The following is a 20,983-nucleotide window of genomic DNA, read 5'->3' as shown; positions in this document are numbered from 1 at the left end:
CACGAGGTCGTAGGAGGTCTTTGTAACTCTTCTTCATGCTCGAGAGTGGTCTCTGCGTACTCGAGGCCTCAGCTAGGTCACGGCGTTTTTTCAATATGTTAAAAAATGCCCGCGAGTAAAAATAGGTCACCATTGAAAAAATCGATACTTATTTTACTCATAGGTTTAGTCGTAGTAGGTCGTAGTAGGTCGGCATGTTAGTCGTAGGTAATCAAGGGAAGTCGAAGGTAGTCAAAGGTAGTCGTAGATAGTCTTCATTATAGCCGAAGAGAGGTCAAAGGGAGGTCAAAGGAGGTCATCTTCACTCTCCACTATTCGGTGTCCAATTTTCCTGAAGTTAGTCGTAGCTAGTTGAAGCTGGTCTTCAACATAGTCGAAGAAGGTCGAAGGAGGTCTCTACATAGTCGAAGGAGGTCTTCAACATGTCATTTTTTCACTCTTCAAACTCACCAATTAGGTCACCCAAGTGGGACAGCCCCTTTAGTCTACCTGGTATTTATTTTTCAAATTAGATAATACCAAAATAAAACCTTTTTCACTGACAACAAGTTCGGTGTCATCTACAAACCCGTTAAAAATGCCACCTATATTTTCATCCAGCTCTTTAATATAAATAACATACAATTGTTCAAAAACCATTGGCACACTTGTTATCGGCCTTCAGTCTGACAAACAACACAAAGTGCTGGAGTGACTCAACAGGTCAGGCAGCATCTCCGGAAAACATGGCAAGGTGATGTTTCTGGACAAGACCTACCTAACTATTCATCACTACCCACTGTCTCCGTCCTTTAGGGCAATCTTGTATCCATTTGAGCAGACAGAGTGGAGTCAAAAGATAAGTTGTTGAGGATGAGGACAAAGTGCTGGAGTAACTCGACTGGTCAAGCAACATCTCTGGAGAATACGGATAGGTGACGCTTTGGGTTGGGATCCTTCTTCAGGCTGGACAAGGGTCCCATCCCAAAATGTCACTTATCTATGTTCTCCAGTGATGCTGCCTGACCCGTTGAATTTAGTTTAATTTAAAGATACAGCGCGGAAACAGGACCTTCGGCACACTGAGTCCGCACCGTCCAGCGATCCCTGCACATTAACACTATCCGACACACAATAGGGAAAATTTACCCATACACTAAGCCAATTATCCTACATACCTGTACGTCTTTGGAGTGTGGGAGAAAACCGAAGATCCAAGAGAAAACCCACGCAGGTCACGGGGGGAACGTACAAACTCTGCACAGACAGCACCCGCAGTCAGGATTGACCTCCGGTTTCTGGTGCTGCAAGCACTGTAAGGCAGCAACTCTACTGCTGCACCTCTGTGGCCGCCCATGCTGAGTTACGCTAGCACTTTGTGTCTCTTTTTGTAAACCAGCATCTGCAGGTTCTTTCTATGAGTGAGAACATATCCGCAGAGAATGTTTGCAGAGGGAGATTAAAACATTTTTGTTACCCTTCACATTTGAAGTATTACGTGAAGTTCTAGTCACCCCAATACAGTAAAGATGCGGAGGATTTGGAGAGGGTGAAGAGGAGGTTCACCAGAATGCTGCCTGGATTAGAGGATTACATCTACAGGCAAACATTGGATAGGTTTGGATTGTTTTCTCTGGAATGTTGGACGCTGCAGGGAGACTTGATAGAAGTATATAAAATAATGAGAGGGTAGACAGTCAGAACCCTTTTCCCAGGGTGGAGTTGTGCAAAGTTTAATGGAGATGTGTGGGGCAAGTTTTTTTATACAGAGTGGTTGGGGCCTGGTACGCTTTGCCAGAGGTAGCGGTGAAGGCAGGTACGATAGTGGTGTTAAAGAGGCTTTCAGATAGGCACATGGAAGTGCAAGGAATAGAGGGATATGGATCGTGTTTTTGGCGGCCTCTGCAGTCAGTCAGTCTTTTTTTTTTGTCCCGTTGAGTGTATAGTTTGTAGTGATTTATATATTGTTTTTTGTTTTTAACTGTGTATGTGTGGGGGGCGGGGAAACTTTTAAATCTCTTCTCTGTATGGGGGACCCGACCTATTCTCTATCGGGTCTCCGTTGTCGTTGGGGCCTAGCACCGTGGAGCGACCTCCAACCGGAACGGCCATGGGACTTGCCAGCGCCCGCCGGGGGCTCCAACATCAAGACCCAGAGTGGGGCCTTTCATTGCCCGGCGCAGCCTTAACAACTGCTGGACTTGCCATCGCCCGCCGGGGGCTTTGACATCGGGAGAAGAATGGTGAGCAGGAGTGAGACAAGACTTTGCCTTCCATCACATTCCGGAGGAGATTCACTGTGATGGATGTCTGTGTGAACTGTGTTGGTTGTTAATTGTTTATTTTTGTTGTATGACTGCAGAAACCAAATTTTGTTTGAACTTCATTTGAGGTTCAAATGACAATAAACTAAATTGTAATTGTAATTGTGTACAAGCAGATGAGATCAGTTTAACTTGGCATCATGTTTGGCACAAACATTGTGGGCCGAAGGGTCAGTATCTATGCTGTACTGTTCTATGTTCTAGGTTCTATTTATCTGCAGTCTGTTTTAATAAACTGCTCTTTTGGTAAAAAAAAATCTGTAAAATCTTTTACTTCTTGCAAGTAAATTCATAGAGCCTTATAAAAGTGAGTAAGATGTTGTAATCTCTGCATTAGTTCAATGTATTCATTGTTTTAATTTCACTCTTATATTTTATCTATTCAATTATTTGTTATAATCATAGAAACATCAAAGCTTTTGTTTAAAAATGTGCTCAACTATGTTTTTTATCTCTTATAGTTGGTTGCAATATTTGTCTTAGATAGTCCTGTACACAATAGACAATGGATGCTTTTAATACTTTGTAAGGGTTGCCAAATTTACTATTAGCACTATAAGCCGATTGCAACAGCATTGAGTCATATTTGAAAACTATTGTCAGTTGCTTTGAATTTCTTTTGAAAGATTTAGCCACTCCGTTTTCATAAAGAGTATGATTTGTGTATTAATTTATGGAATTACATTCAAATATTGCAAGTTTTGCTATCTATCAAAACTATAGTAAATTTTACTGTGGTGAGGCTGATAGACCTGCTGCCTCATGGCACCAGAGATCCACTTCAATCCTGACCTCAGGTGCTAACAGTGTGGAGTTTAAGCTTTCTCCTTGTGACCATGTGGGTTTTCTTTGGGTGCTCTGGTTTCCTCCTACATCCCAAAGACATGCGGATTTGTAGGTTAATTGGCTTCTGTACAAATTGCCCCCAATGTGTTGGGAGTTAAAGAGAATGTGAAATAATATAGAGCTTGTGCGAATGAATGATTGATAGTTGGCATGGACTCGGTGGGTCGAAGGTACTGTTTCCATACTGTATCCCTAACCTAAAAAGCTGAAAAGGTTTAACAGAAAAAAAGTGTGAGCTAAAGGTCCTGTCCCACTTGGACGACTTAATCCACGAGTTTAGATGACCCTAGATGAGTTGAAAAAAAAGTCAAGGTCGTGTTGACTCGCAGAAGTAAAAGACCTCCTACGACTATGTCTACGACCTCCTACGACTATATCTACGACCCCCTACGACCCCCCTCGATCTCAGTCTTTCACACCTAAGACTAACGACAACTAGCTACGAGTTGAAATGATCACATGATAAAATAGTGTCATGTTTACATTTTTTTTTCTCGGGCCAGTTACCGGCCTATGACTACCTACGACTACCTATGACTATCTACGACTACAATCACGGCCTACTATGACCTACCTACGAGTAAAAGTATCGATTTATTTTTTGCCGACCTCTTTTTTACTCTTGGACATTTTTTATCAGGTTGGAAAAAAACGCCGCGACCTACTTGTGGCCACGAGGACGCGGAGACCACTCACGAGCATGAGGAAGAGTTACGAAGACTGCCTATGACTTTGTGGCAACCATGCTGCGAGTATGTCAAGGGCAAGCTCGGCAGAGGTCGCCAATTAGGTCGTGAAAGTGGGACAGGGGCTTAAAACAGCTCATAAATTGAATCCAGGGGAGATTTTTCTTACTGGTGGTAAATATGTGTGTATTTTATCTAATGAAGCTAAGTCATGGAAACTACTAACTGAGAATTTTTGTTCAACAGTGAGCCGATGCACGGTATTAGTATTGGAGCCAACAATATTGGTTTATTATTGTCACATGTACTGAGATAAAGTCAAAGCTTTTGTTTGCATGCTGCGCAATTAAATCAGATAATACTATACACAAATACAATCAATAATACACGTGCAAAAGCAAAAGAAAAGAGAAATAATATAGTTTTCAGCCTTGTTTTATCACAGTTCCAGAGAACAAATCCCGCAGTGAGGTAGGTTAAGCTGTTTCTGAGTCTGGTGGGATATGCTTTCAAGATTTTGTCTTTTCTGCCCGATGGGAGTGGGAAGAAGAGGGTATGAGAGGGATGAAAAAGGTCCTTGATTATGTTGGCTTACATCCTGAAGAGTCAACAGTGGGTTGTTTGGTCTGTGTAATGGATCGGGCTACATCCACAATTCTTTTGAATTCCTCGTCAATGTTAATGCCATTGAAGTTGTGTTGCCCATGTTGAAGATGATCTTTGCCTAACATGAATGTTACCTGCCAGGCAACAGTTATCAGTCCATAGACACAAAATGCTGGTGTAACTCAGCAGGACAGGCAGCATCTCTGGAGAGAAGGAATGCGTGGCGTTTCGGGTGGAGACCTTTCTTCAGACGAGCGAGTCATCAGTCCAAGATGTTCCATGCTTAAGACGCATAAAATCAACTCATTCATCTACATTGTCCAGGTGTTGCTGTGTGTAGGCATGAGTTGCTCTATTTTGTTTCGTTTAGAGATACAGTGTGGAAACAGGCCCTTCCGCCCACTTAGTCTGCACCGGCCAATGACCACCCATTCACAATTGTCCCTATGCAACCCACTAGGGACAATTTACAGAAGCCAATTAACTTACAAACCTGCATGCTTTTGGAATGTGGGAGAAAACCCATGTGGTCACAGGGAGAACATACAAACTCCGCACAGACAGCAACCATAGTCAGGATCGAAGCCGGGTCTCTGGCGCTGAAAAGTAGCAATTTTACTGCTGCGCCACTGTGCTGCCCTGAATAATTGTAAATTAAATGGGATATTGCGCAATTATTAGTGAATATTGCTGCTTCTGACCTTATGATAGAAAAAAAGTTATTAATGAAGCAGGAATTACAGGTACGTTTTCCCTGAGAGGCATTCAATTAATTTCAATCAGGGATAACTCCAAAATCTTATTTCTTCCCACAAAAAGAAAAGCTTCCTATAATTTCTTTCCTTTACTCAATGTTTTTGGCCATGGATAGGTTGAGAAAGCATTCACATGCCAGCTAATCACTCGGTATATATGAGATGATCACTCGGTATATATGAAATATTAATATTAACTTTTCATTTTCACAAAAATAACTGCGCATATTTTTACCATGGAATAATTTTAATTATAGTTGCTGTCATGCAACTGAATCACATCCAATTATTTGCATACCTTTGATCTATACAGAAAATGGGAGCACATTAATAAAAGGCAGTGATTTATGATTCCGTTTTTTGCTGTTGGCATTGAGTTTCAAAAAGTTGTGCCAACTTAGAACATAAAATCAATTCACTTCTTTATAAATTTATCTTTCGATCGAAAAAGCTAAAGGAGATAATAATCTCAAAAGAAGCTTGCTAAAAACGTCATCAGTTTAAATGTCTATCATTTTATGGAGAAAGAGGATTAAAACTTATGAGTCATTTCTTCATTTATCTGATGCAAAACTGCTTTAGAACACTACAAGACAGAACGCTTTGACTATGCTATGACCTTATAGAGGTGTATAAAATAACAGGAGAGGAATAGATCAGGTAGAGTCTCAGATAGCTCAGAGTCTCTTGCCCAGAGTGGGGGAATCTAGAACCAGAGGGATATAGGTTCAAGGTGAAGGTGGAAAGATTTAATAGGAATCTGAGGAGTGGTGAGTGTTTGGAACGTGCTGCTAGGGCAGGGACTATAGCAAAGTTTAAGAAACAATTCGACAGATACATGGATAGGACAGGGTTGGAAGGATATGGGCCAAACGCAGGCAGGTGAGACAGGCAATTTGGGCGGAAGGGCCTGTTTCCATGCTGTATAACTCTATGACTTTGACAAAAGACATTGATTTATTAAATATGTAAAAATCTATTTCTGTATAAAGAGTGAATTAACCGATTACATTCACAACAAGGAAGATCAAGAAACGTTGTATCAATGAAGCTGTGCTGGAAATATGAACGTAAATTGAATGTTGTTTTAGTAAAGTAATGAAAGGCTTGGTAGGGTAGTGATTTGTCACATTCAGTACTCACACACTTAGAGCTCCCCATCTCCATTTGAGTTTCACAGAATCGGCCCAAAGTTATATTGAAAATGACGATTCGATTAATCCACACCGACTAGTGATCACCCCGTACACCAACACTATCCTACACACGAGGGACAATTTACAATATTTATCAAAGACATACAAAACCTATGGTTTTGTATGTCTTTGGACTGTGGGAGAAACTGGAGCACCCAGAGAAAACCGACGCAGTCACGGAGAAGACGTACAAACTCTGTATAGACAGCACCCGTAGTCAGGGTCAAACCCGGATCTCTGGCGCTGTAGGGCAGCAGATCTGTCGCTGCGCCACCGTGCCATCCATCGCCACCGTGCTGCAACTTCTGTCACCCGGTCAAAATGATCAAATATGAAGACTCGCTTAACGACATCTAATCATATATTCCAGGCAAAATAAATTCTGGGGCAGCTTTTCTGAAATGTCTTCAAATTAATGAAAAGCACAGATTAATTTAGTATGTCCAAAAACAAAAGGTGTGAGAAGATTTTTTCCTCACACATGACAGGGCCTGTGTAACTATCTACTGGGAAAAGTGGTTGCTCCAGTGTAATTATACTTTTTAATTAACCCTGAAGAAGGGTTTCGGCCCGAAACGTTGCCTATCTCCTTCGCTTCATAGATGCTGCTGCACCCGCTTAGTTTCTTCAGCATTTTTGTGCACCTTCGATTTTCCAGCATCTGCAGTTCCTTCTTAAACACATGCTTTTTAATTAAATTGCTATCTTTTAAGACAAGATATTGACATCACTTTTTAACATCACTTTTCTTTCTAACACGGGTTGAGAAAGTTGCTAAAATGTAGAAGCAAGGAACTGCAGATGCTGGTTTACAAAATAAAGGCACAAAGTGCAGGAGTAACCCACCCCTCCGTCCATATTCCTTCCTCTCAAGGAATTCTCAACTCTTTTGTCTCACACTTTCTGTTTTTTTCATCTCTGGCCTTTTAGCCTCTGGCCAACCGTGAGGCTATCAAAAAACCTCCCTCACCTGTGTTCACCTCTTACCTGCCATGCTTTGTTCTTCCCCTCCTCTCTTCCAACTATCTTTATCCCCCTCCATTAATCAGTTTGAAGAAGGATCCCAACCTGGATATTCACCAATCCATGATCTCCAGGAATGGTGCCTGACCCACTCAGTTACTCCAACATTCTATGTATTTTACTATCTATAATACTCAAACTGCCGACTATTCTCTTAAAGTTGCAATCAACATGGTCTCTCGTCCATTAAGATGTTTCCAGGACAAAATGCGTGCAATAGCCTCTGTAAACTTCTTTCACTCAAAACATTCTCATGCACTCATTTTGTTAATAGCACTCTCATTTCACTCCTAACATTGGGGAGAAGGTATAGGAGTCCGAAAAGCAAGACCACCAGGTTCAAGAATAACTTCTTCCAGCCAATCATTAGGCTCTTGAACACTACACAACACTAACCTCAACTATGAACTATGGAATGTCTTTAGTTGCACTAAGGACTTTGGGATTTTACGCTGAACTGTTGCGATTATTCACTTATAACATTTTTATTTATAGAAGGAAAGAGCGTTCACGTCGCGGCCCTGTATCCACCAATCTTTCCACCACCACGCGCAAGACAGACATCATTGTATGCAGATGCCGAGAAGTGTGTTCAGCTCTGGCTGAACAAATTCTAATCTTGTGTGTGTGGACTCGATAAGAAGATTTATAATCTACTAGACTAAGTGGGACCCGTTGGGTCCCAGCATCACACGGGAGGGCTGGTGCCCCTACGCAATATTCCACCTCTCCACCAATTACAATATTGGTGGCCATTGGGGGTGGGGGCTTTCTGGAGCACTAGTATGGGTGTTGTGGGCTGAAGGGACTGGTTTCCAGAGGTCCAGTTTGGACATTGTGGGCCGAATGGATACTTGGGCTAGCGGCTCAGTCACTCAAGCTTGTAATTAGGCAAGGCAACTTTAATTGGGCAAGGCAACTTTAATTAGGCAAGGCAATTTTAATTAGGTAAGGCAACTTTAATTAGGCAAGGCAATTTTAATTAGGCAAGGCAACATTAATTAGGCAAGGCAATTTTAATTAAGCAACACAGCTTTAGCATTTCCAAACTAGATTTTCAAACCACATTAAGGGCACTGACAGGTCAGTAAAATCACTCACAGTTTAGTAGACATGTGTTCAGTGTTATTCACAGCTCAGACTGAGAGACGTGACCCTCTCCCCCATCTTGCAGAAACATTTTTTAAACACTAATAACTGTTTTATTTTTAATCAATGGGAAAAATCCTCTTGACCTGCGCAGCGGAGGGGGACTGAGTAAGATGGCCAAAAATCACAGCCTTAAGTGGCAGCGTTTTTTTCTAAAATGAATATACAGAACAACAGCAGGTGGTCAAGATCAGACTTTTAGTAATATAGATTGTCCATGTGTATTGTGTTTACAGGTCTTTTATGCTACTGCAAGTTAGGATTTCATTGTCCCATTGTTGTTACATATGACTATTATTACACGCTCGACTCTTAGCATTGGGTCAGTGTTTTTTCTGAATCTCCCTTGCTTCTCCCACTTATAAAACAGAATAAAATAATAAGTCCACATGTCTTAATGTCAATACGCTTTGCTTCTTTCTTTTTTCAGATGCCTACTGGCTTTAGAATTAAAATAATAACAATTGTGGCCAATCTTTAATTATTCTTTTGATCCCCGCTGGTAATGGCCATCACGAAAGCATTCTCACGCAGATTTCTAAGAAAACATTGTCCACAATTCAAGTTCCATCAAGAACAAATATTATTGAAAATCGGGCATTCATTAATTAGGATAGGACAGGAAAATAACAACCAGAGAATGGTTTAAGGTGCGAGGAGTAAGATTTAACAGGAACCTGAGGGGCAACTTTCTCGCTCAGAGGGTGCTGGGTATATGGACCGATATGCCTGAGGATAGGCACAAATAGCTTCAAATGCTCACATGCCACACCCATAATTTTGAAGTAAACACGTGTTGACCATTCTGTTCAGTTTATGTTCAAACAGGCAGCACAGTGGCACAGTTTGTACATTTTCCTTTAAACTGTGGATTTTCTCCGGGTACTCCGGTTTCCTCTCACGCTCCAAAGACGTACAGGTTTATAGGTTAATTTGCTTCTGTAAAATTATGAATTGCCCCTAGTGTGTAGGATAGTGCTGGTGGTCGGCGTGGACTCGGTGGGCCGCAGGACTTGCTCTGTATCACTGAAGTATCTAAAACCACTAATAAAAATGTAATCTTGCCTGCGAGGCTTCTTCCTGATCAACTTAAATGACTCATAAACCAGCACATGTAACACCTTGTACCTTCCGAAGAGTCCATCAGGGACTAAACTGGAAGTTGGACAATTTTACACTGGACAAATTTTACATTTATCAAGCCAATTAACCTACAAACCTGTACGTCTTTGGAATGTGGGAGGAATCCGAAGATCTCGGAGAAAACCCACGCAGGTTACTGAGAGAACGTACAAACTCCGTACAGACAGTGCCCGTAGTGGGGATCAAACCCGGGTCTCCGGCGCTGCATTTTGCTGTAAGGCAGCAACTCTACCGCTGCGCCACAAGGTAGTTCTCTCAGGAAACCCAGTCATTGCCCTTCCTACGGTCATATCCCTGTCCTCTCCACAGGCATTCAGCTCTCAGCTGCCACCAACCTTCCTTCCACAGATCTGACCTGGCCCCCTCATCCCAAACAACAACAAAAACCTTCACAACCATTCACTCAGTCAGTGCTTGATCAATGACCTTGTTGCTGCAAACTACTCACACACCTCACCCATGATAAAAACACAATTAATCAAAGCAGCCAAAGGCAAAGACGGTCAAATGAGTCATTACACAATGGAAACATGGCTGCTGTTAAATGTATTACATCACTGAGATAAAAATGGGAGAGTAAGAGGGGAGTCAGATCTGTGATATGATTCATATATTCAATGGCACGGTGAAGCAGCGGTAGAGTTGCTGCCTTAAAGCGCCAGAGACTCGGGTTCGATCCTGACTACAGGTGCTATCGGTACGGAGTTTGTACGTTCTCCCCGTGAACACGTGGGCTTTCTTTGGGTGCTTCATTTTCTTCCCTCACTCCAAAGTTATGTAGGTTTCTAGGTTATTTGGTTTTGGTTTAAAAAAATTGTAAATTGACCCAAGTGCATGGGGATGGCTGGTCAATGGGGTGAAGGGCCTGGTCTCGCGAAGTATCTCTAAATTAAACTACACTAAAAAAATGATCAAAACCAGGAGCTAAGTGACAAGATGCAGGGGTGACATGGGAATGGAAGTAGTTACGGGGATGGGAAAGTTCAAAGGAATATTTGTAATTAGGTGATTATGAATTTGAATTGTGTGCCCTGCAAGATGGGAAGCCAGTGGGGGTCAGCAAAGATGTGCTTTACACAGGAATCGCTGAGTGATCGGCGTTTACACTCTGTTCGAGCAAATAACTCTAATTGCTTTTATCCACCCTGTTCCCATATCCCTTCAACCGCTGTTCCTTCATCAGCATGTTTAATCTAATCTTGAATGTTTGACATAGTTCCTGCTGAACCACTAACCATAGAAATGAATTCCACAGCTACTGAAAACGATGTGTAATTGAGGGAAAAGATTTTGATGCACAACAGATTCTTGCAAACGAAAAAAGTTTATGGAGAATTTAACAATTTCACAGAGGGGAGCTTGGAAAAAAAAAACATTTTGCCGATGTAAAAGTATTCAATTTTATTGATTGATAATAGAGGGATAATGGAGAGATAATAGAGGGCGGCACATTGGTGCAGCAGTAGAGTTGCTGTTTTACAGCACCAGAGACCCAAATTCGATCCGGGCCATGGGTGCTGTCTGTACGGAGTTGTACGTTTTTCCTGTGACCGTGTGGGTTTTCTCCAGGTGATCCAGTTTCCTCCCACACTCCAAAGACATGCAGGTTTGTAGGGTAATTGGTTCTTGTAAAAAATGTAAATTGCCCCTATTGTGTCGGATCTTGTTAGTGCACGGGGATTGCTGGTTGGCATGGACACGGCGGTCCGAATGGGCCTGTTTCTGCGCTGTATCTCAAAACTAAACCAAGGAATTTGAATCCAAGTGTACCCCTACAGATTCTGGTAACACATTTGACCATGGATAAAAACATTGATTAAAGTACTGGAAATATATAACATACAAGAAGCTTGTCATTTTGTAGGAAGAAATAAGATTTTGACACACAATTGTCATCCCCGCAGTTATTTCCAATCCTATGTCATTCCTGTACCTTGTGATACAGGAACTGCAGGTGCTGGTTTTAAAAACAGACTCAAAAGTGGTGGAGTAACCTGGCTGGTTAGGCAGCATCTCTGGAAAATGTGAACAGTTGAAGTTTCACGTTAGGGCACTTCTTCTGAAGAACAGTCCTGACCCAAAACGTCACTATTTTCAGAAATATTAGTTTAGAATTTAAGACTTTGGACTTTAGAGAAACTGCGTGGGAACAGGTCTTTCAGCCCACTGAGTCCGTGCTGACCAGCGATCACCCAATACACCAGCACTATCCTACACACTAGTGACAATTTACAATTTTACCGAAGCCAATTAACCTACAAACCTGTACGTCTTTGGTCACAGGGAAAATATACAAACTCTGTACAGACAGCACCCTTCGTCAGGATTGAACCCGGGTCTCTGGCGCTATAAGGCATCAACTCTACTGCTGCACCACCGCGCCACACCAGGAAAATGCTTAGTCAAAATAGGATTATGCAGGCACTTCCCAACCTGTTGAAAGAGTAAACAAAACTCCCGTCCCATTTTCAGCTTATTGGGAGAGAGCAGCAATATCGGTGCTCGCAATTTTCCATTTGATCTGATAATTAGACGTGATGGGCCAAGATCAAAGACAAATTGACGTTCACATTTACGCACTGTCAAAGGCATTCATTACTTTTCCCATGCCTGGAGCTGTGCACGCAGAGGTATCCAGTTATGAAATAAATAGCTTCACTCTGCTGCTTATAAGCACATTGCAATTTTAATAAACCCATTTGGTGCCCGTTTAGAGTCAAAGAGTCATATACAGTGTGGAAACAGGCCCTTCAGCCCAACTTGCCCACACGGACCCAGCATGTCCCATCTCCACTAGTCCCACTTCCCTGCGTTTGGCCCATATCCCTCTAAATCGTCCCATCCATGTACCTGCCTAATTGCTTCTTAAAAGTTGTAATGGTTCCTGCCTCAACTACCTCTTCTGGCAGCTTGTTCCATACACCCACCACCCTTTGCGTGAAAATGTTACCCCTCAGATTCCTATAAATTCTTTCCTCCTTCACCTTAAACCTATGCCCTCTGGTTCACGATCCCCCTATCCTGGGCAAGAGACCCTGTGTGTCCACCCAATCTATTCCTCTCATGTTATTATGCAACTCTATAAGATGAATATTTGCCAATATTTACCTCATTTCAGAAGTACACTGTTTCCTGGGAAATGCTTTGGGATGCAGACACAACTGCAGTGCAGGTTTACAAAAATAAGACACAAAGTGCTGGAGTAACAGAATGGGTTTCTGGAGGACTTGAACAGGTGAATGTTTCGTTTCTGGACCATTCTTCAGGCTGATTATAGTTTTTATTTATTATTTTAGAAGGGAACATAAATTCAGATGTGACAGAGGAGATGCAAAAGTGGAGAGAAAATTGCACAACTGATACTGGAGAACGTTAAGGCAGTGCTTCAAAATGAGTTCCTGGAATAATAATCCCTAGAGTACTTATGGGTAAAACTTGGGAAAGAAAGAGGGGCTATCACTTTGATGGGGTTATAGCATAGGTGGGAATTGTAGGACACGATATGTAGTCTAATCACAGGAAGGTCAAAGAGAAATACTAATAGTAGTCAGGGATTCTAAGAGACAGGAATTGTCTTAGTGCAAGGGGGTTAGATGGGTCAGAGTTTAAGTATAGTTAGAAGATCTTTTTTTGGGAGAGTATGCAGATCGTGTGAGGCTCTGGAACCAAGGGTGTTGAAAAATCAGTGGTGGACCTGTACTTGAGGACCACTGCAGGTTGACATCAGATGGTTTGTGTTCAATATAACTATTATCCAAACTCTATAAAAGATCTGTATTTTGTAAAGTAACTAAATAACACTATATGGTTTTTTTTTCTCAGATAGCTTGAAGTAATGAAACTAGAAAAATAAATTCTCAAAGATAGACACAAAATGCAGGAGTAACTCAGCGGGACAGGCGGCATTTCTGGATAGAAGGAATTTGTGACGTTTTGAGTCAAAAGAGTCTGAAGAAGGGTTTCAACCCGAAACATCACCCATTCCTTCTATCCAGTGGCTGCCTGTCCCGCTGAGTTACTCCAGCATTTTGTGTCTATCTTTGAGAATTTATTTTTCTAGTTTCAGCTACATCTGACAGATTTGTCAGATTTATTTCTTTACATTCTTTTATCAAAGTTCAGTCTGAATAAACATTACCTGCTCCATTCATTATCGTGTAGAGTTGAATCACTGTCCTCACTGTCTGCTCCAAAGAAAACAATTTACTTAGCATCTATTCATAACTTTGCAGTGTTCTGAGCACTATTGAATTCCTCATCATCTCTTTGAAGTGGAGGTGTTCAAAATACACACAATGTTCTAACCAAAATGTTTGACCACATCCCAGATTTCAATTAGCCTTATTGATAATAGTGTCCATTGAGTACTTGTTTCATCTGCTAATGTACACCACAGTAACCCTTCCACAAAATAATCCAATCTGTATGTCAAACAGTCCAGATACCTATGAATGCTATCAGTAAATATGTTAACAGTGCAAATTACTCCCATAAAAAAAACTGTAAGAGTACTGTTATCAAAAAATGTATGAAGGAATAACACCAACCATTTCAGACTCTTCAACAAAGGTAAACATCCCATGGTGCTCTATAAGGGTTTATCAAACGAAAACAATTACCAAGTTTTATATTATTAATGAAATATTTGGGCACACGGCCAAAGTCTTAGTCAAATGATAGACTCGTAGAAGGTAGGAAAAATAGAAATAAAGACATTAGTTTAGTTTAGTTTAGTTTGGAGATACAGCGTGGAAACAGGTCCTTCTGTCCACCGAGCTAACGCCGACAATCGATCGTGCTAGTATCGTACATGAGTTTTGTTTTCCCACTTTTTCACCTACACACTAAGGGACATTTACAGAAGCCAATTAACTGCCAAAGTTGCATGTCTTTGGAATGTGGGAGGAAACTAGAGCACCTGGAGAAAACCCACGTGATCACATAGAGAATGTACAAACTCCGCACAGACAGCACCCATAGTCAGAATCGAAACCAGGTCTCTGGTGCCGTGAGGCAGCAACTCTACCACTGCGCCGCTGTGCCTAAGGCGAACCGTGGAACTTGATGGCACCAGCTTGGGCTTATTAGTAATAATTGAGCTCTACCGCTGCACCACTGAGCCGCCCTAATTAGGACATGATTCAGGATAAAATTTCAGGGAGTTACATCTTGGCAATTGAAGGAACAATCGCCAACAATGAAGCAATTAGAAGACCAGTGACAAGGAAACATCGGTATCTAAGACTGCCTGAATTGGAGGAAATTATAGCGAGAGGATGAAACCATGGATGGATTTATAAAGGAGGCTGAGAGTAGCAGGTTTACAAGTAAAAGTGAGGTGAGTAGGATTTAGGGCGTGGACACAAGCAGCAGAATTTTGCATTGCCTCAAGCTTACCTTCAGTTGTAGGGAAACCAGTCAGGATTATTATTTATATATGGAAAATAGATACAAAAAGCTGGAGTAACTCAGTGGATCAGGCAGCATCTCTGGAGAGAATGAATGGGTGATGTTTTGGGTCGAGACCCTTCTTCAGACTCTACCCGAAACATCATCCATTCCTTCTTTCCAGAGATGCTGCCTGACCCGCTAAATTACTTCAGCTTTTTGTGTCTATCTTCAGTTTAAACCAGCATCTGCAGTTCTTTCCTGCACTTATTATTTATATATTGTCTATAAACCATATTATAAGCAGATAATTTAAACCTCAGAGAACAAAACCTATTTAGCTGCACTGGATTTTGCTTTTAGTTAGTCCTAGTGTAATTTATTATAAAGACATCAGATTTTCATTATTCCGATGAACTTCAAACATCTTTCACGTGAATATTTACCAGGAAACATCAACAAATCCAAATACCGAATAATATCCTTTGGATAAACTCAAATAAAGTTATCTCCTCAATGCTTTTTGTGAGGTTGAGGAATTACTTCAAAAGATACTGATACAACTTGCAAATTTTCTCTTTAAATGCCAATAGTTCTATCTAAAATACATAATATATAAAGATCTAGTTAGACCACAAGACTGTAAGACATAGGAGCAGTATTAGGTCATTCAGCCCATCAAGTCTATCCACCATTCAACCATGGCTGATCTATTTTTCCCCCTTGAACTAATTTTCCCTTTGATGCCCTTACTAATCAAGAGGTAGTTATTATAACGACAAATCAGGCAGCTGATTTTCATTATTCCTATGAACTTCAAACATCTGTTGCAAGTGAATATTTTTCAAAAAGTACTGATGCAGTGCTGCATAGGTTGACGTTGATGTAGTCGTAGGTGAATGTCCCAATTCTTGAGGAATTGTGTCGCCGGTCGACGTAGCTTGTAGTAGCGACAATGACTAACTGATAGCTTGCTGTAGACATTGTTGGCGGGTGGGTCCAGATTTCTCACTCTCAACTCTCACCCAATGTTGACAGCCCTGTGATACTACTTGTCAATTTGTAAGCGTTTTAAATACCAACAGTTATATCTAAAATGCATAATGTGTAAAGATCTAGTTATACAATGAGACTATAAGACATGGGAAAAGAATTAGGTCATTCAGCCCATTGAGTCTATCAATCATGGGTGATGTATTTTTCCCACTCAATCCCATTGTCCTGCCTTCTCCTTGTAACCTTTGATGCACCTACTAATCAAGAAGTAGTTATAAGTTAAAATTACATGTATTTGTTTAAAAAAAATGTAAAAAAATAAGTGTAACTGTTCTTACTTAAATCTTAGTAATTTAAGATGTTATCATTAAAAATGTTAGTGATTTATGTATTGTTGTTTGAATGGTTTGTATTGATCTTTTTGGACACCACAGATCATTGTTGATTATCAAACCTTCTCTTCCTATTATTGTTAACTCATAAACACCATAGTGAAGTCAAGGAGCATTGTCAAAACCAATATGCTTTAAAAAGGCTTGTTTCTTCGGTTTTAATAAAATAGAAGAGTTCCTGGCATTTTCCCATAACTAACTTGCATAAGTGATTGTATTCACTTTACAGAGTTGCTTCACCATTTGAAAAATGAGATCTTCCACTGTATCCTATACAACTGGCAAAATCATGCAGGACAAAATTAAAATGTCAATATGTTACATTTTATTCCAATTCATGACTTTTTTTGTAAATCATCCTTTCTTCAAAAAATATCTTCAAATTAAGCTGAAAACCTGAGTGTTTAGGTGGTGGGTTTATGGAATGAGCTGCCAGATGAGGCATGTACAATAACAACATTTAGACAGGTGAATGGATAGGAAAGGTTTAGAGGCATATGGGCCAAATTCTGGCAAATGGGACTAGCTTAGATGGGGAATTTTGGTTGGCATGGCTGAGGGGCTAAAGGCCTGTTTCCATGCTGCATTGATTCTATGACTTTCTTTTGCCATGAAAGCAGAAAAAACCTTCATTAAGAAATAAACATTTTAACTGCTTCATCAGACGTGTTTGGCTACTAAAGTACAATATGCCCCTTATTGGTTAGATGTGTTGGAGAGATTAGAATGCAGAATCGAGATGCTACCACTCAAGTGATGGTTTCATTGCATTAGGGCCAATTGAGTCTGTTTAAAACGTGCACATGCTTTTACTGCAAGTAGTGCCAAGCAAATTTAATTCATTGGTAGCATAGTTGTGCAGTGATAGGGTTTCTGCCTTACAGCACCAGAGACCCAGGTTCAATCCTGACTTTGAGCGCTGTCCGTACAAGTTTGTACATTCTCCGTTTGACTGCTTGGATTTTCTCTGGGTGCTCCAGTTTCCTCCCACACTCCAAAGACGTACAGGTTCGTAGGTTAATTGGCTTTGGTAAATTGCAAAAAAAAATTGTGTGTGTAGGATAGTGTTATTGTACAGGGTGATCGATTGTCGTCATTGACTCCGTGGGCCAACAAATTATTTCCATGTTGTAACTCTAAACTCTAAAGTGGTCAGATTTTGGAAAAAAGACACGTCCTTCTCTTGGTGTGAAGCTAAAAGATTGAAATTATCTTTCTTCAGCACACTTTTTTTTGAAGATTGTCTGTACTATAAGTTTAAGATACTTATTATGACATTATATACTCATTATAACAAACTTTACCTTTATTTATAAGGAGCAGCTATAAACGTACTTACAGTGTTTCTAAGCTGTGGAGTCCATCGAAGCAATTCTTTCCAAGGGACTGAATATTGTTGTTGTGGAGATGCCTGTGAAAGACATTTGTTTTTAGTTTAGAGATACAGTGTGGAAGATACTCAGCCCACTTAGCCCATGCCGACTACTATCGCCTGTACCCCCGATCGCCTGCGTTCAATGAGTTCGCCTCCACAGCCGTCTAGTTTCATTTAGTTTAGAGATACGGCATAGAAACAGGCCCTTCATCCCACTGTCTGTGCCAATGAGGGATCCCCATATTCTAGCACTATCCTACAGACTAGGGATAATTTACAATTTTACCAAAGCCAATTAACCTACAAACCTATACATCTTTGGAGTGTGGGAGAAAACCGGAGCACCCGGGGAAAACTCACGCAGTCATGAGGAGAACATACAAACTCCATACAGAGAGTACCCATAGTCAGGATCAAAACCGGGTCTTTTGCGCTGTAAGGCAGCAACTCTACCGCTGCGATACCGTGCCGCCCACACGATCTCCACCCTAGTCTGTGGCAATGAATTCCACAGATTCACCACCTTCCGGCTAAAGAAATTCCTCGCATCTCCATTCTAAAGGTATGTCCTTTTATTCTGAGGCAGTGTCCTCTGGTTCTAGACTTTCCCACTACTGGAAACATCCTCTCCACATCCACTCTCTCTTGGTCTTTTCTTAACCAAAGAGTTGAATTCCAGAGATGCAATGGAAGTGACTGTTCGTGACATTACGGCACCTTTTGAGTGAGTTTGGCATGAAAACATGCTGATAAACTAATTAATTAAAATCAGGGTAATCTACACCCACCAGAACATAAAGCTGGCCCCATGCAAATTGAAGGACCAGATTCAGGCCACATGCAAATTGGAGGAACAGCACCTCATGTTTCGCTTGGGTTGCTTACAACCCAGCAGTATGAACGTTAAATTCTATAATTTTAAGTAACTTCTACTAACACCCTCTCCCCTATCCCCTTGTCCCTTTCGCCACTTTAGTCGTTTAACCAGCTTCACTATTCTCGACAATGTATCCCTCTTAAGATCACACCTTCCCTAGACAACAATGGGCCTACCAGCAACACTGGGTCTACCTGAGGTTATCCGTTGTCAGCCCTGATTGATGCCGTTTTTTTCTCCAAAATAGAGATGCTGCCTGACCCGCTGAGTAATTCTGGCACTTTGTGTCTATCTTTTATAAAGTAAGATGATTGTGGCGGTGATTGTGTACCTTTTGCAGTGAAACTTGGAGAACCTGCCAACTGGAGCTAATATAAAAAGTTATATTCATTCTACACAAGCACCAGGCAATTGTGGACGCAGCCCAGACCATCCCACAAACCAACCTCCTTTTCATTGACTCCATTTACACTTCATGCTGCCCCAGCAAAACCACCAGCATAATCATGAACACGTTTCACCCCAATCAGTCCCTCTTCTCCCCTTTCCCATCAGGCAAGAGGTACAGAAGTGAGAAAACTCATGCTTCCAGATTCAATGACAGTTTCTTCCCAGCTGTTATCAGGCAACTGAACCACTCTATCAACAGCTAGAGAGTAGTCCTGAGCTACTATTTGCCTCATTAGAGACCCTCAGATTATCTTTATTGGACTTTACTGGACTTTGTTTTGCGCTAAATGTCATTTCCTCTTTCATATATCTGTACACTGTGGACAACTCTAATGTAATCATGTATACTTTCCGCCGACTGGTTAGCACATAACAAAAGCTCTTCTCTGAATCAAATACACAGGACTAGATGTTAAAAGTCCCTTGTGCCAATAGGTGGGGAGCATTTCACGACATTCGTTGATTGTTGAGAGTGGTAGACGCTCAACATCGGTGGGGGGCGGGGGGGTGATACATATATCTTGGCCTGGGTAACCTTCAGGATAGTTGGGCACAGGACACATCATCAGTAGTGTACCCTTGCATCACTGGGTGTTTCGGCCTTTTAACACTATACACCCTCCACAAGGGCGGCCCGCTGCAGGATGATCAGCCCTCAGCGCGTGTCCCGTGTCAAACCATCCCAAAGATTCACCCTGAGGTACTTGGGGCCCAGCATGGGTCTTTCCGCTTGAGCCAAATCCACCGGCTGCTTATTTCAGCCGACTCTGAGAGTGATCTTATGGTCTTCCGCAGAGCCTGACCGTGGATTCCAAGCTCCTTCAGCAGTCTGATTGTAGATGACGCAACAAATCCTCTGCATCCCACTTCAACTGGATAGACTTTGGTGTTCCAGCCACGCTGCGTTGCTGGAACACCAAAGCATCCTCCAGTCGCGGGCCCTGCATAGGTTTCCTTCTTCTGATCTGGAGGAAGGATGTTTAGATGTTTTCTGTCCTTCTCGGACAAAGGTTGTTGCCCTTGGGGGGGGTTGCTTGCTCTCGGAGGCAAGGAGTTGGTCTCACACCGCCTGTTCTCAAGGGCTGATGCCAGGCTTTTTAGTACCTGATTATGCCGCCACGTGTATCTCCCTTGTGTGAGTACCTAGGTACACGCGATAATAAACTAAACTGAACTAAATTAAACTAAATTAATCTAAATGCACCTAGGACGAATTAAACCCCTTGGGTTTCAGTGAATTTACCATTGTTTAATCTCATCCACATTAAAACATTTTTTTATTCAAAAGAAACAAAAGTACAGACTAGTAATACAATCAAATACTGCCTGTATAATGTCAGTTTGCCAACAAACATTTATCAAATTAAAATTTCGCCAACTTTATCAACAATAAGCTCGACCTCCCGCGGCGACCAGCTTTCACAGAAGGCCTCCAGAGTCCCCGTGGACACCGCGTGTTCCTTCTCCAGGGACACGCAGGCATGGACGTAATCCCGGAAGAGGGGCAGGCAGTCGACTCTGGTGTGACCATCGATGACCTGCTGCCTGGACCCGCGAATGGCCATCTTGGCTAGGCCAAGCTCTCTCATCCACATTGGGTGCTAGGGATAGGGATGGGAATGATGGGAGGTGGGGTGTTGCTGAACACAACCTAATATGCATCAATGAAGTTGTTGTCGGGATGGTCACGAGGCTTCCATTTCATTTACAACCTAACCTGGCCCCTTCACACTGATGTGATGATCAAGAAAGTGCGTCAGTGTATTTCCTCTCTTAGGCATCTGGGAAGACTTGGCAG

General features: G+C 41.7%; 1 protein-coding gene across 1 annotated transcript in view; it reads right to left on the bottom strand.

The window, feature by feature from the left end:
* The window catches only part of LOC129708659 (leucine-rich repeat-containing G-protein coupled receptor 6), a 249,491-nt gene that overhangs the window by 37,975 nt on the left and 190,533 nt on the right, over positions 1-20,983 (bottom strand). Inside the window, exon 6 of the mRNA XM_055654554.1 lies at positions 17,823-17,894. Coding sequence (XP_055510529.1) covers positions 17,823-17,894 — 72 coding nt within the window. The remainder of the gene's footprint in view (positions 1-17,822; positions 17,895-20,983) is intronic.

Source organism: Leucoraja erinacea, chromosome 24 (assembly GCF_028641065.1).
Source record: "Leucoraja erinacea ecotype New England chromosome 24, Leri_hhj_1, whole genome shotgun sequence".
In the NCBI taxonomy this organism is placed as follows: domain Eukaryota; kingdom Metazoa; phylum Chordata; class Chondrichthyes; order Rajiformes; family Rajidae; genus Leucoraja; species Leucoraja erinaceus.
The sequence above is the reverse complement of the archived record's forward strand: the minus strand, read 5'-3'. Positions and strand labels throughout refer to the sequence as shown.